The 12,046-nt window shown below is 69.8% G+C and overlaps 1 protein-coding gene across 5 annotated transcripts in view; it reads left to right on the top strand.

Moving 5' to 3' along the window:
* Nucleotides 1–12,046, top strand: part of DLC1 (DLC1 Rho GTPase activating protein) — a 282,574-nt gene that overhangs the window by 217,254 nt on the left and 53,274 nt on the right. Inside the window, exon 1 of one of the 5 annotated variants that reach the window (XM_048509078.1) lies at nt 2,633–2,981. The exons of the other annotated variants lie outside the window; for them this stretch is intronic. Coding sequence (XP_048365035.1) covers nt 2,912–2,981 — 70 coding nt within the window. The 5' untranslated portion in view covers nt 2,633–2,911. Of the gene's footprint in view, nt 1–2,632; nt 2,982–12,046 lie in introns of those variants that run through there. 5 annotated transcript variants of the gene reach the window in all.

Below are 12,046 nucleotides of genomic sequence, written 5' to 3'. Positions count from 1 at the left end.
TTGAATAGAAGGGAGCCTGAGGACCTAACTACACAATACTGCATCCCTGATGTTTGCCATGGGGATGTGGTGCCATTTTAGAGGGTTTTCTTTTTCAATCCAATCCAAAAACCTTTATTAGGTACAAACCAGAAGTACCATACATTCCAAATACAAAAACAGGATCATTGTTACATATCATGTAGAACATGGATTAAAAATGTAGCAACTGCTTCAGAAATTTCTACATTGGGGCTGTTCAATAGCTTAGACATGTTTTGTTTGTCTGAGAGGGTTTTCTTTTTAAGAGAATTAAAAAATATATCTCAGGGACCCGATCATATTGGGTATTGCAGAGTGGGGAAATTAGGCGTTCCCTGGTTTCCCATCCACAACGGTCCCCAGAAGGATCGAGATCTTGCAGCACATTCAAAAGTTTGTTTTTTCTATCTGTACACAGAAAAAAAAAGCCAGAGAAGCCAGAGAAGGTAATCATAAGATTGCTGAATAATTATATTTTATTGTTGTAAAAAGTGTAGATACAGATTGGAAATGTAACTCTTTCTTTTTTGTTCTTTATCTTTCTTTCTCTCACTTTTCTTTCTCCTTCTTTCTTTTTCTGATGTTATATTATTTTCTTTCTTTTTTCTCTCTCTTATCTGGTTCCCTCCTTTCTTTTTCTCTTTCCTCTCTCCTCTGTTTCTATGTCACTTTATTTTCTTTTCCATATCGAATTTATGATTGGGGGATGTGAATGTAAAGACCACTGTAATGTCTTGAGTATTTGTACTTACACAAAACCCAAATAAAGATCTGAAAATTAAAAAAAAAAAGTTTGTTTTTTAAAAAACTCTGAAATGGCACCCCATCCCCAGGCAGACTCATAAGCCATTTGTGCGTGCACTACTTAGCCCATGACTGTTTGGTTAGTAGTGCATTTTCCCCTCAGTTTTTTTTTGTTCACATGGGGATTGTCCTCCTGTGAAATATCCCTAGCCAGGCTGATCTGGCATTTGCCTGCCTGCCGCTTCCTCACTGTTTCTATGCAGTCTTCATTTGGAGAGGTTGCTTGACATCTGCTGTTCGCTACAACATGCACACTTCTTGTCAGGTTTCTTGGGTCTATCACTCCAGAGGTAGACCTTCAGCATGAAAAAGCACCCTTCTGTCCCTTGTGAAATGGGGCCCCAAAGAGTGGGAAGAATTGCGGTGATATGGGCAGGGGAAGGCAAGGGAGGAGCCGGAAAACCAGAAGAAAGCTAAACACGTGCTGATCTCCATTGCTTTCCCTGCGAACAGGGTGGAAAAGTTGGACTTTCAGAGCTTTCGGAAACTATTGAGATTCTCTGATCTGAAGGTGGGGTGACTGTCGAAGAAGGGGAAATGCGTATAATCAAGAATCAAACCTGAAGGGAATGTACGCTCAATGCAAAGGAGACCTCAAGTGCATAAATGGCCAAAGATGTGGTATTGTCTAGCTTGGCCCTAATGATGTTTTGATGAAGTGAGATAGGATACTGAATGAATGTGGATTGTTTTCATCTCCGGTTGAAGTATGTATGTGATTGCTTGACCTAGATCCCAATTTTTACAATTCATTTTTTATAATATACAACAAGATCGTCTAAAACTACCTGTACTTAGAGACAGTGTCGTATAGTGGTTAAGAGCAGTGGACTCTGATCTGGAGAACTGGGCTCTGTTCCTCACTTCTTCATGTGAAGCCTGCTGGGTCACCTTGGGCCAGTCGCAGTTCTCTCAGCCCACCCCAGAGGCAGATGAATGGAACAACCCTGTTCAAACCAATTCCAGTGCTTGCGGATTAGCTCCCAAGGAAATCAGAAGTCTCTTCCTTGTTGGACAAGGTCTAAATCTCATTGAGTTCAATGGGAAATCATGCGTAGGTCTGAAAGTCCTAGGCACGTTGATGAATGCTGTAGTAGTGGGCCTAGGACGGTGCTGTGCTGGTCGCACTGCCAGCTCTGTATATGGCTATTCCTAGAGATTTTGGGGGTAGCAGAGTGCAATGCCCTACAATCCATCTTCCAAAGTAGCCAGTTGCTTCAGGGCAGGGATCTGCAACCTGTGGCTCTCCATATGTTCATGGACTACAATTCCCATCACCCCCTGCCAGCAGGGCCAATTGGTATTTGGCTGATGGGAGTTGCAGCCCATGAACATCTGGAGAGCCACAGGTTGTAGACCCCTGCTCCAGGGGAACTGATCTGGGTCCTCTAGAGACCAGCTCCAGCCACCACCTGGAGATTGGTAACCCTATTACGACGAAGCAGGCGATCAAAACAGACTGCAGGACTAAGATGACCTAGGAAGGTGCTGCCTTGGGGGCAGCAAATACACAAGGGCTCCGTTTGGGGTCGATGAACCCATGGCAGCCCTGCCCGATCCTCTCCTCCCACTGAGCTGCTCCCCATGGAAGCTGCGGTCCCACAGACCCTGACTTGTTCTCCTTGGAATCTGCTTCCAGGGTTAAAAAACTTTTAACAAACAGTAAAGCAGGAGGAAAGAGCGAGAGGAGCCCGGTGAGCGGCGGGGGGGGGGTGGTGCCAGTGGGCGTGGCCTCCCTCGCAACTTTTGCGGGCTGCTGAAGTTTATTCTAGCGGGGGCGCCTGCGGGGCGGGGGCGCGCAAAGCGGGCTGGCTGGGCAGGCGGCGGCGGCGGCTTCCCATCCCGGATCTGGGCCTGGGAGGGGCGCAGCGGGGGCGGGCGGCCGGCGGAAGAGCGCAGAGGTGGGGCGATGCTGGCGAGGGGAGAGCCGCGGCCGCCTTGGCCCGCCTGGCGCCTGGAGGGCTGGCCGTTGGCGGAGGGCGGCGCGGGGCTGAGCCTGGCACGGCGGAGAGAGCCATGAGTTGAGGCGCTGCCCCGAGGAGCCTCCCTCCCTGGGACGCCGCCGACTACCACGCCGCGCCGGTGCATGCAGCTGGCGCCTCCGCCGCTTCTCCTCTGGAGGCGCCCCAAGAAACGGGAGATGATGATTCTGACGCGTAAGTGGGCTGGCTGGGCTGCCTTTCGGGGGTCCGCACCGGGGAGAGGCTGCGCCTGGGGTCCAGCGGCGCTCTGCACGCGCTCAGATTAGCCGCTCGCCGGAAAGGGCGCGGGAACCTTTCGAGCCGCGGGTGAGCGGAGAAGGGGTTGGGCGGGGGGCAGACACCGGCTCTCCGAAGAGAGCTCCCGGGCCCCCTCCCCACGCCAGGGAGGTGGGGGGCGCTAAGGGGGCCGCTCAAGGCGGTGGGGATGGCGGCACTGAGCAGCTGCCTGCCTGGGGGATCGCGGGCCCGGCGCGGGAGGGAGGGAGGGAGGGGGCTGCTGGCCGGAGATGGAGCGATTAGATGGGCGCAGCCTTTGCTCCCGAGGCGGTGACGCTGGAATCCGGGACGGGGTCTGGAGCAGGCAGAGGCGACCCGCGTCTTGGCACGTAGGCGCAGCGGCTTCGGGGATCGCCAGCGCCTTTGGCTCGTCTTGGGAGGGTCATGCTGGCTGTTTCGGGCCGGAGGGGGTTGGGAGACTTCTCCGTCACTTGCATGGAAACTGCCGAGGAGTCTTGTTCTTCCATTCGGTTTTCTTCAGATCTGAAACAAAGGATTTGGAGCACAGGACAGCCTGACCTGCTCCTTGGTGTGTGCGTTTGTTGTGGGGGGGGGGGGGGGAGATCACCGCTGGGTGAAATTGACCAAGGAAATGACATCAACTGAAGTTAATTTAAAAGTTCCGAGGGAAAAGAGACGACGGAGCCTGGTTGGCCAACCCGGGGGCGGCTTGGTTTGAAATGTGTTTTAGGTTAGCCCCCCACCCCACCCCCTCCACAATTTCGAGCCCAAAAGCTCTCTGAGATGGCATTCATACGCAAGAGCCATTTGGAACCCTATGCGGGGTGGGGGTTCCAAGATGAAAGGGTTAAATGGGGGTGGGTGACTTCTTTTTTTCAAGTGCCCAAGAGAAGGAAGCTAACAATCCCCTTTTGAAGTTTTCAATCATTAGTCTGGTGGTTCCTAGGAACCAGATGCCTCCCCCCCCTCCCCCGCCATGCGGTGGTGCCCTGGCTGATGATGTCATCCCGCAAGCCTTTGATCCCTTTCAAGGAGCAACACACACCCCACCCCGCCCCCTACCCCCAGTCATAAACAAATCTCTTGCATTTCCAGGGCAAACAGAAAACAAATTCTTTTTGTTGTCTGGCTACCTGGGGTACCACCCTTCCGCCCTCCCTTCGCACAGACCTGCCAATGGTATGCTTAGGGCATCACTGTGAGGAGCATGTTTCTATTAAGCTAATGGACCCCTGTACCTGAATAGCAGTCAATTAGATGTATCGCATTTAGGTTAATTGTATGCCAGACAGGCATGTTCTGGAAGAGGGATTTTCGCTCCCCTCCTCCTTTAGAGTATGCATTCATCAGTGGTCTTTAATACGGATACCCTTATCATTTTTTTATGCACCCAGTTTGCTTCTGGGCAAAAGAACAGCTATTCATAGTGCGTATAAAAGGTTATTTATCACGCCTCTCCAATGCTGTTTGGAGCTTGCTCGTTGCGTCCAAGCAAAGAAGGGACGTCCTGCCTTTCAACACCCTTGCCTGCCAGCAGCTCCAAGGTTTGCTGTTTGTCCTCACTGACTAAGTCACACAGTACATTTTTGCCCTTTGCTGAGCTGGGTCACTGAACCGCCTCTGCCAACATTTCTCGCTGCCTGTCGGTCAAGGAGCCTTGCTTGCTACCCCAGAGTCTTTCTGCTGAAGATGGCTGTCCCTGGTGCCATGCTTGTGAAGAATGTGTCGTCCCACTGAGTTGTGGCTCCTTCCCAACACGATTTGGGAGGGGCGGTGGCCTGGTGGCTAAGCATCTGCTTGGCATTCAGAAAGCCCCCGCTTCAATTCCTGGCATATCCAGTCAGAAGGATCAGGCGGTGGGTCATGTGAAAGAGCAGAGGCTTCTTTTTGTGTTGGCCCCCTTTGAGATCATTTTGTCTGGGCTTTTTATGGAAATATGCTAAGGTGTAGCTTACAGCTTTTGGAAACAAAGAGGCTCATTCCGCACATGCAGAATAATGCACTTCCAAACTGCTGTCAGTGCTCTTTGAAGCTGTGCGGAATAGCAAAATCCACATGCAAACAGTTGTGAAAGTGGTTTGAAAATGCATTATTTTGCGTGTGCGGAAGGGGCCATAGATTGTCTTTGCTGTTGCTTATGTTGTTCCTTTTAATGTTTTTCGGTTTTGCACAAGGGGATCCAGCCAGTTTTTCTACTCATTCTTACCAAACTTATTACAGGATCCATCCCGGCTGGTCTTTGTTCATACAGGCCCTTTGATCCCAGCTTTTTTGGGTGATAAACCCCCCAAAACCCCACCACCTATTTAAACTAGCAAAAAAGTTAGATCCAGGCTAAATGTGTCTTTCCTGTTCTATCTGCTTCCACAGCAACCCACTGATTTCTATAAAATGCTGCTCAACGATGAGGACAGGCCAGCAGTGAGAAGGGGAATTGGTAGAAATTGCCAGTGTAGTCTAGATCCAACCCAGTGGTGGGATTCAAATAATTTAACAACTGGTTGTTTACAAACATCATTTTAACAACCGGTTCTGCCAAAGTGGTATGAACCTGCTGAATCCCACCACTGATCCAACACATTGTATACACTACCCTGTGATCTGTGGGGCAAGGTAGTGTATAAATATTGTTATTAACATATAAATAGATAGGCTAAACTGTTGAGCCACGTTTTCTGGATCTGTTAGGGGCTTTCAGAACCTGCACAGCAGAAGTCACAAGTTTGGTCCCTGAGGGAAAACAGGAGCTTGTGTTTGATTTTAATACACCACTGATACACCAGACCGGTAGCATTTAATATACAACTGATATACTAGACCAGTAGCATAATAAAATGCAGACATCACCCAGAAAATGGCATCCTTAATAATTACGATGAAGAAGATGGAATAGACAATGGATGTGTATCCTGTGTTTTGTTTCCAGATTTCCCTTTAATAAGAGAACTCCTCCCCTGCACAAACACACAATTTCTAAGCCACTACAGTACCTTGAACTCATGAAGCTTCCTTATACTGAGTTAGTCCTTTGGTCCCTCAAGGTCTGCATTTTCTACTCTGACTGGCAGCCGCTTTCCAAGGTGCCAGGCAGAGGTCTTTCACATACATACATACATACATACATACATACATACATACATACATACATACATACATTTACTTCCTTCCTTCCTTCCTTCCTTCCTTCCTTCCTTCCTTCCTTCCTTCCTTCCTTCCTTCCTTCCTTCCTTCCTTACTTACTTACTTACTTACTTACTTACTTACTTACTTACTTACTTACTTACTTAAAGATGTTATATCCTGCCAGTCTATAGCCATATTCAAGGTGGCTTACCAAGTGCAATAAAATACAATAACAATAAAACTGCGAATAAAATACACTAACATCACCCTATATTGGGGGGGGGGGGGTGGGGGGGGGGGAAATAGGGGGGGGGGGGTGGGGGGGGGGGGGGGGGGGGGGGTGGGGTGGGGGGGGGGGGGGGGGGGGGGGGGGTGGGGGGGGGGGGGGGTGGGGGGGGTGGCTGTGTGGGGGGGGGGGGGGTTGGGGGGGGGGGGAGGTGGGGGGGGGGGGGGGGGGGGGGGAGGGGGGGGTGTGGGGGTGGAGGGGTGGGGGGGGAGGGGGATGGGGGGGGGGGGGGGTTTTGGGGGGGGGGGCGTGTGGGGGGCGGGGGGGGTGGGGGGGGGGGGGGGGGGGGGGGGGGGGGGGTGGGGGGGGGGGGGGGTGGGGGGGGGGGGGGGTGGGGGGGGGGGGGGGTGGGGGGGGGGGGGGGTGGGGGGGGGGGGGGGTGGGGGGGGGGGGGGGTGGGGGGGGGGGGGGGTGGGGGGGGGGGGGGGTGGGGGGGGGGGGGGGTGGGGGGGGGGGGGGGTGGGGGGGGGGGGGGGTGGGGGGGGGGGGGGGTGGGGGGGGGGGGGGGTGGGGGGGGGGGGGGGTGGGGGGGGGGGGGGGTGGGGGGGGGGGGGGGTGGGGGGGGGGGGGGGTGGGGGGGGGGGGGGGTGGGGGGGGGGGGGGGTGGGGGGGGGGGGGGGTGGGGGGGGGGGGGGGTGGGGGGGGGGGGGGGTGGGGGGGGGGGGGGGTGGGGGGGGGGGGGGGTGGGGGGGGGGGGGGGTGGGGGGGGGGGGGGGTGGGGGGGGGGGGGGGTGGGGGGGGGGGGGGGTGGGGGGGGGGGGGGGTGGGGGGGGGGGGGGGTGGGGGGGGGGGGGGGTGGGGGGGGGGGGGGGTGGGGGGGGGGGGGGGTGGGGGGGGGGGGGGGTGGGGGGGGGGGGGGGTGGGGGGGGGGGGGGGTGGGGGGGGGGGGGGGTGGGGGGGGGGGGGGGTGGGGGGGGGGGGGGGTGGGGGGGGGGGGGGGTGGGGGGGGGGGGGGGTGGGGGGGGGGGGGGGTGGGGGGGGGGGGGGGTGGGGGGGGGGGGGGGTGGGGGGGGGGGGGGGTGGGGGGGGGGGGGGGTGGGGGGGGGGGGGGGTGGGGGGGGGGGGGGGTGGGGGGGGGGGGGGGTGGGGGGGGGGGGGGGTGGGGGGGGGGGGGGGTGGGGGGGGGGGGGGGTGGGGGGGGGGGGGGGTGGGGGGGGGGGGGGGTGGGGGGGGGGGGGGGTGGGGGGGGGGGGGGGTGGGGGGGGGGGGGGGTGGGGGGGGGGGGGGGTGGGGGGGGGGGGGGGTGGGGGGGGGGGGGGGTGGGGGGGGGGGGGGGTGGGGGGGGGGGGGGGTGGGGGGGGGGGGGGGTGGGGGGGGGGGGGGGTGGGGGGGGGGGGGGGTGGGGGGGGGGGGGGGTGGGGGGGGGGGGGGGTGGGGGGGGGGGGGGGTGGGGGGGGGGGGGGGTGGGGGGGGGGGGGGGTGGGGGGGGGGGGGGGTGGGGGGGGGGGGGGGTGGGGGGGGGGGGGGGTGGGGGGGGGGGGGGGTGGGGGGGGGGGGGGGTGGGGGGGGGGGGGGGTGGGGGGGGGGGGGGGTGGGGGGGGGGGGGGGTGGGGGGGGGGGGGGGTGGGGGGGGGGGGGGGTGGGGGGGGGGGGGGGTGGGGGGGGGGGGGGGTGGGGGGGGGGGGGGGTGGGGGGGGGGGGGGGTGGGGGGGGGGGGGGGTGGGGGGGGGGGGGGGTGGGGGGGGGGGGGGGTGGGGGGGGGGGGGGGTGGGGGGGGGGGGGGGTGGGGGGGGGGGGGGGTGGGGGGGGGGGGGGGTGGGGGGGGGGGGGGGTGGGGGGGGGGGGGGGTGGGGGGGGGGGGGGGTGGGGGGGGGGGGGGGTGGGGGGGGGGGGGGGTGGGGGGGGGGGGGGGTGGGGGGGGGGGGGGGTGGGGGGGGGGGGGGGTGGGGGGGGGGGGGGGTGGGGGGGGGGGGGGGTGGGGGGGGGGGGGGGTGGGGGGGGGGGGGGGTGGGGGGGGGGGGGGGTGGGGGGGGGGGGGGGTGGGGGGGGGGGGGGGTGGGGGGGGGGGGGGGTGGGGGGGGGGGGGGGTGGGGGGGGGGGGGGGTGGGGGGGGGGGGGGGTGGGGGGGGGGGGGGGTGGGGGGGGGGGGGGGTGGGGGGGGGGGGGGGTGGGGGGGGGGGGGGGTGGGGGGGGGGGGGGGTGGGGGGGGGGGGGGGTGGGGGGGGGGGGGGGTGGGGGGGGGGGGGGGTGGGGGGGGGGGGGGGTGGGGGGGGGGGGGGGTGGGGGGGGGGGGGGGTGGGGGGGGGGGGGGGTGGGGGGGGGGGGGGGTGGGGGGGGGGGGGGGTGGGGGGGGGGGGGGGTGGGGGGGGGGGGGGGTGGGGGGGGGGGGGGGTGGGGGGGGGGGGGGGTGGGGGGGGGGGGGGGTGGGGGGGGGGGGGGGTGGGGGGGGGGGGGGGTGGGGGGGGGGGGGGGTGGGGGGGGGGGGGGGTGGGGGGGGGGGGGGGTGGGGGGGGGGGGGGGTGGGGGGGGGGGGGGGTGGGGGGGGGGGGGGGTGGGGGGGGGGGGGGGTGGGGGGGGGGGGGGGTGGGGGGGGGGGGGGGTGGGGGGGGGGGGGGGTGGGGGGGGGGGGGGGTGGGGGGGGGGGGGGGTGGGGGGGGGGGGGGGTGGGGGGGGGGGGGGGTGGGGGGGGGGGGGGGTGGGGGGGGGGGGGGGTGGGGGGGGGGGGGGGTGGGGGGGGGGGGGGGTGGGGGGGGGGGGGGGTGGGGGGGGGGGGGGGTGGGGGGGGGGGGGGGTGGGGGGGGGGGGGGGTGGGGGGGGGGGGGGGTGGGGGGGGGGGGGGGTGGGGGGGGGGGGGGGTGGGGGGGGGGGGGGGTGGGGGGGGGGGGGGGTGGGGGGGGGGGGGGGTGGGGGGGGGGGGGGGTGGGGGGGGGGGGGGGTGGGGGGGGGGGGGGGTGGGGGGGGGGGGGGGTGGGGGGGGGGGGGGGTGGGGGGGGGGGGGGGTGGGGGGGGGGGGGGGTGGGGGGGGGGGGGGGTGGGGGGGGGGGGGGGTGGGGGGGGGGGGGGGTGGGGGGGGGGGGGGGTGGGGGGGGGGGGGGGTGGGGGGGGGGGGGGGTGGGGGGGGGGGGGGGTGGGGGGGGGGGGGGGTGGGGGGGGGGGGGGGTGGGGGGGGGGGGGGGTGGGGGGGGGGGGGGGTGGGGGGGGGGGGGGGTGGGGGGGGGGGGGGGTGGGGGGGGGGGGGGGTGGGGGGGGGGGGGGGTGGGGGGGGGGGGGGGTGGGGGGGGGGGGGGGTGGGGGGGGGGGGGGGTGGGGGGGGGGGGGGGTGGGGGGGGGGGGGGGTGGGGGGGGGGGGGGGTGGGGGGGGGGGGGGGTGGGGGGGGGGGGGGGTGGGGGGGGGGGGGGGTGGGGGGGGGGGGGGGTGGGGGGGGGGGGGGGTGGGGGGGGGGGGGGGTGGGGGGGGGGGGGGGTGGGGGGGGGGGGGGGTGGGGGGGGGGGGGGGTGGGGGGGGGGGGGGGTGGGGGGGGGGGGGGGTGGGGGGGGGGGGGGGTGGGGGGGGGGGGGGGTGGGGGGGGGGGGGGGTGGGGGGGGGGGGGGGTGGGGGGGGGGGGGGGTGGGGGGGGGGGGGGGTGGGGGGGGGGGGGGGTGGGGGGGGGGGGGGGTGGGGGGGGGGGGGGGTGGGGGGGGGGGGGGGTGGGGGGGGGGGGGGGTGGGGGGGGGGGGGGGTGGGGGGGGGGGGGGGTGGGGGGGGGGGGGGGTGGGGGGGGGGGGGGGTGGGGGGGGGGGGGGGTGGGGGGGGGGGGGGGTGGGGGGGGGGGGGGGTGGGGGGGGGGGGGGGTGGGGGGGGGGGGGGGTGGGGGGGGGGGGGGGTGGGGGGGGGGGGGGGTGGGGGGGGGGGGGGGTGGGGGGGGGGGGGGGTGGGGGGGGGGGGGGGTGGGGGGGGGGGGGGGTGGGGGGGGGGGGGGGTGGGGGGGGGGGGGGGTGGGGGGGGGGGGGGGTGGGGGGGGGGGGGGGTGGGGGGGGGGGGGGGTGGGGGGGGGGGGGGGTGGGGGGGGGGGGGGGTGGGGGGGGGGGGGGGTGGGGGGGGGGGGGGGTGGGGGGGGGGGGGGGTGGGGGGGGGGGGGGGTGGGGGGGGGGGGGGGTGGGGGGGGGGGGGGGTGGGGGGGGGGGGGGGTGGGGGGGGGGGGGGGTGGGGGGGGGGGGGGGTGGGGGGGGGGGGGGGTGGGGGGGGGGGGGGGTGGGGGGGGGGGGGGGTGGGGGGGGGGGGGGGTGGGGGGGGGGGGGGGTGGGGGGGGGGGGGGGTGGGGGGGGGGGGGGGTGGGGGGGGGGGGGGGTGGGGGGGGGGGGGGGTGGGGGGGGGGGGGGGTGGGGGGGGGGGGGGGTGGGGGGGGGGGGGGGTGGGGGGGGGGGGGGGTGGGGGGGGGGGGGGGTGGGGGGGGGGGGGGGTGGGGGGGGGGGGGGGTGGGGGGGGGGGGGGGTGGGGGGGGGGGGGGGTGGGGGGGGGGGGGGGTGGGGGGGGGGGGGGGTGGGGGGGGGGGGGGGTGGGGGGGGGGGGGGGTGGGGGGGGGGGGGGGTGGGGGGGGGGGGGGGTGGGGGGGGGGGGGGGTGGGGGGGGGGGGGGGTGGGGGGGGGGGGGGGTGGGGGGGGGGGGGGGTGGGGGGGGGGGGGGGTGGGGGGGGGGGGGGGTGGGGGGGGGGGGGGGTGGGGGGGGGGGGGGGTGGGGGGGGGGGGGGGTGGGGGGGGGGGGGGGTGGGGGGGGGGGGGGGTGGGGGGGGGGGGGGGTGGGGGGGGGGGGGGGTGGGGGGGGGGGGGGGTGGGGGGGGGGGGGGGTGGGGGGGGGGGGGGGTGGGGGGGGGGGGGGGTGGGGGGGGGGGGGGGTGGGGGGGGGGGGGGGTGGGGGGGGGGGGGGGTGGGGGGGGGGGGGGGTGGGGGGGGGGGGGGGTGGGGGGGGGGGGGGGTGGGGGGGGGGGGGGGTGGGGGGGGGGGGGGGTGGGGGGGGGGGGGGGTGGGGGGGGGGGGGGGTGGGGGGGGGGGGGGGTGGGGGGGGGGGGGGGTGGGGGGGGGGGGGGGTGGGGGGGGGGGGGGGTGGGGGGGGGGGGGGGTGGGGGGGGGGGGGGGTGGGGGGGGGGGGGGGTGGGGGGGGGGGGGGGTGGGGGGGGGGGGGGGTGGGGGGGGGGGGGGGTGGGGGGGGGGGGGGGTGGGGGGGGGGGGGGGTGGGGGGGGGGGGGGGTGGGGGGGGGGGGGGGTGGGGGGGGGGGGGGGTGGGGGGGGGGGGGGGTGGGGGGGGGGGGGGGTGGGGGGGGGGGGGGGTGGGGGGGGGGGGGGGTGGGGGGGGGGGGGGGTGGGGGGGGGGGGGGGTGGGGGGGGGGGGGGGTGGGGGGGGGGGGGGGTGGGGGGGGGGGGGGGTGGGGGGGGGGGGGGGTGGGGGGGGGGGGGGGTGGGGGGGGGGGGGGGTGGGGGGGGGGGGGGGTGGGGGGGGGGGGGGGTGGGGGGGGGGGGGGGTGGGGGGGGGGGGGGGTGGGGGGGGGGGGGGGTGGGGGGGGGGGGGGGTGGGGGGGGGGGGGGGTGGGGGGGGGGGGGGGTGGGGGGGGGGGGGGGTGGGGGGGGGGGGGGGTGGGGGGGGGGGGGGGTGGGGGGGGGGGGGGGTGGGGGGGGGGGG

The sequence above is a fragment of the Sphaerodactylus townsendi genome, linkage group LG10, assembly GCF_021028975.2.
Source record: "Sphaerodactylus townsendi isolate TG3544 linkage group LG10, MPM_Stown_v2.3, whole genome shotgun sequence".
Classification (NCBI taxonomy): Eukaryota; Metazoa; Chordata; class Lepidosauria; order Squamata; family Sphaerodactylidae; genus Sphaerodactylus; species Sphaerodactylus townsendi.
This window is presented reverse-complemented; position numbering and strand designations above follow the sequence as displayed.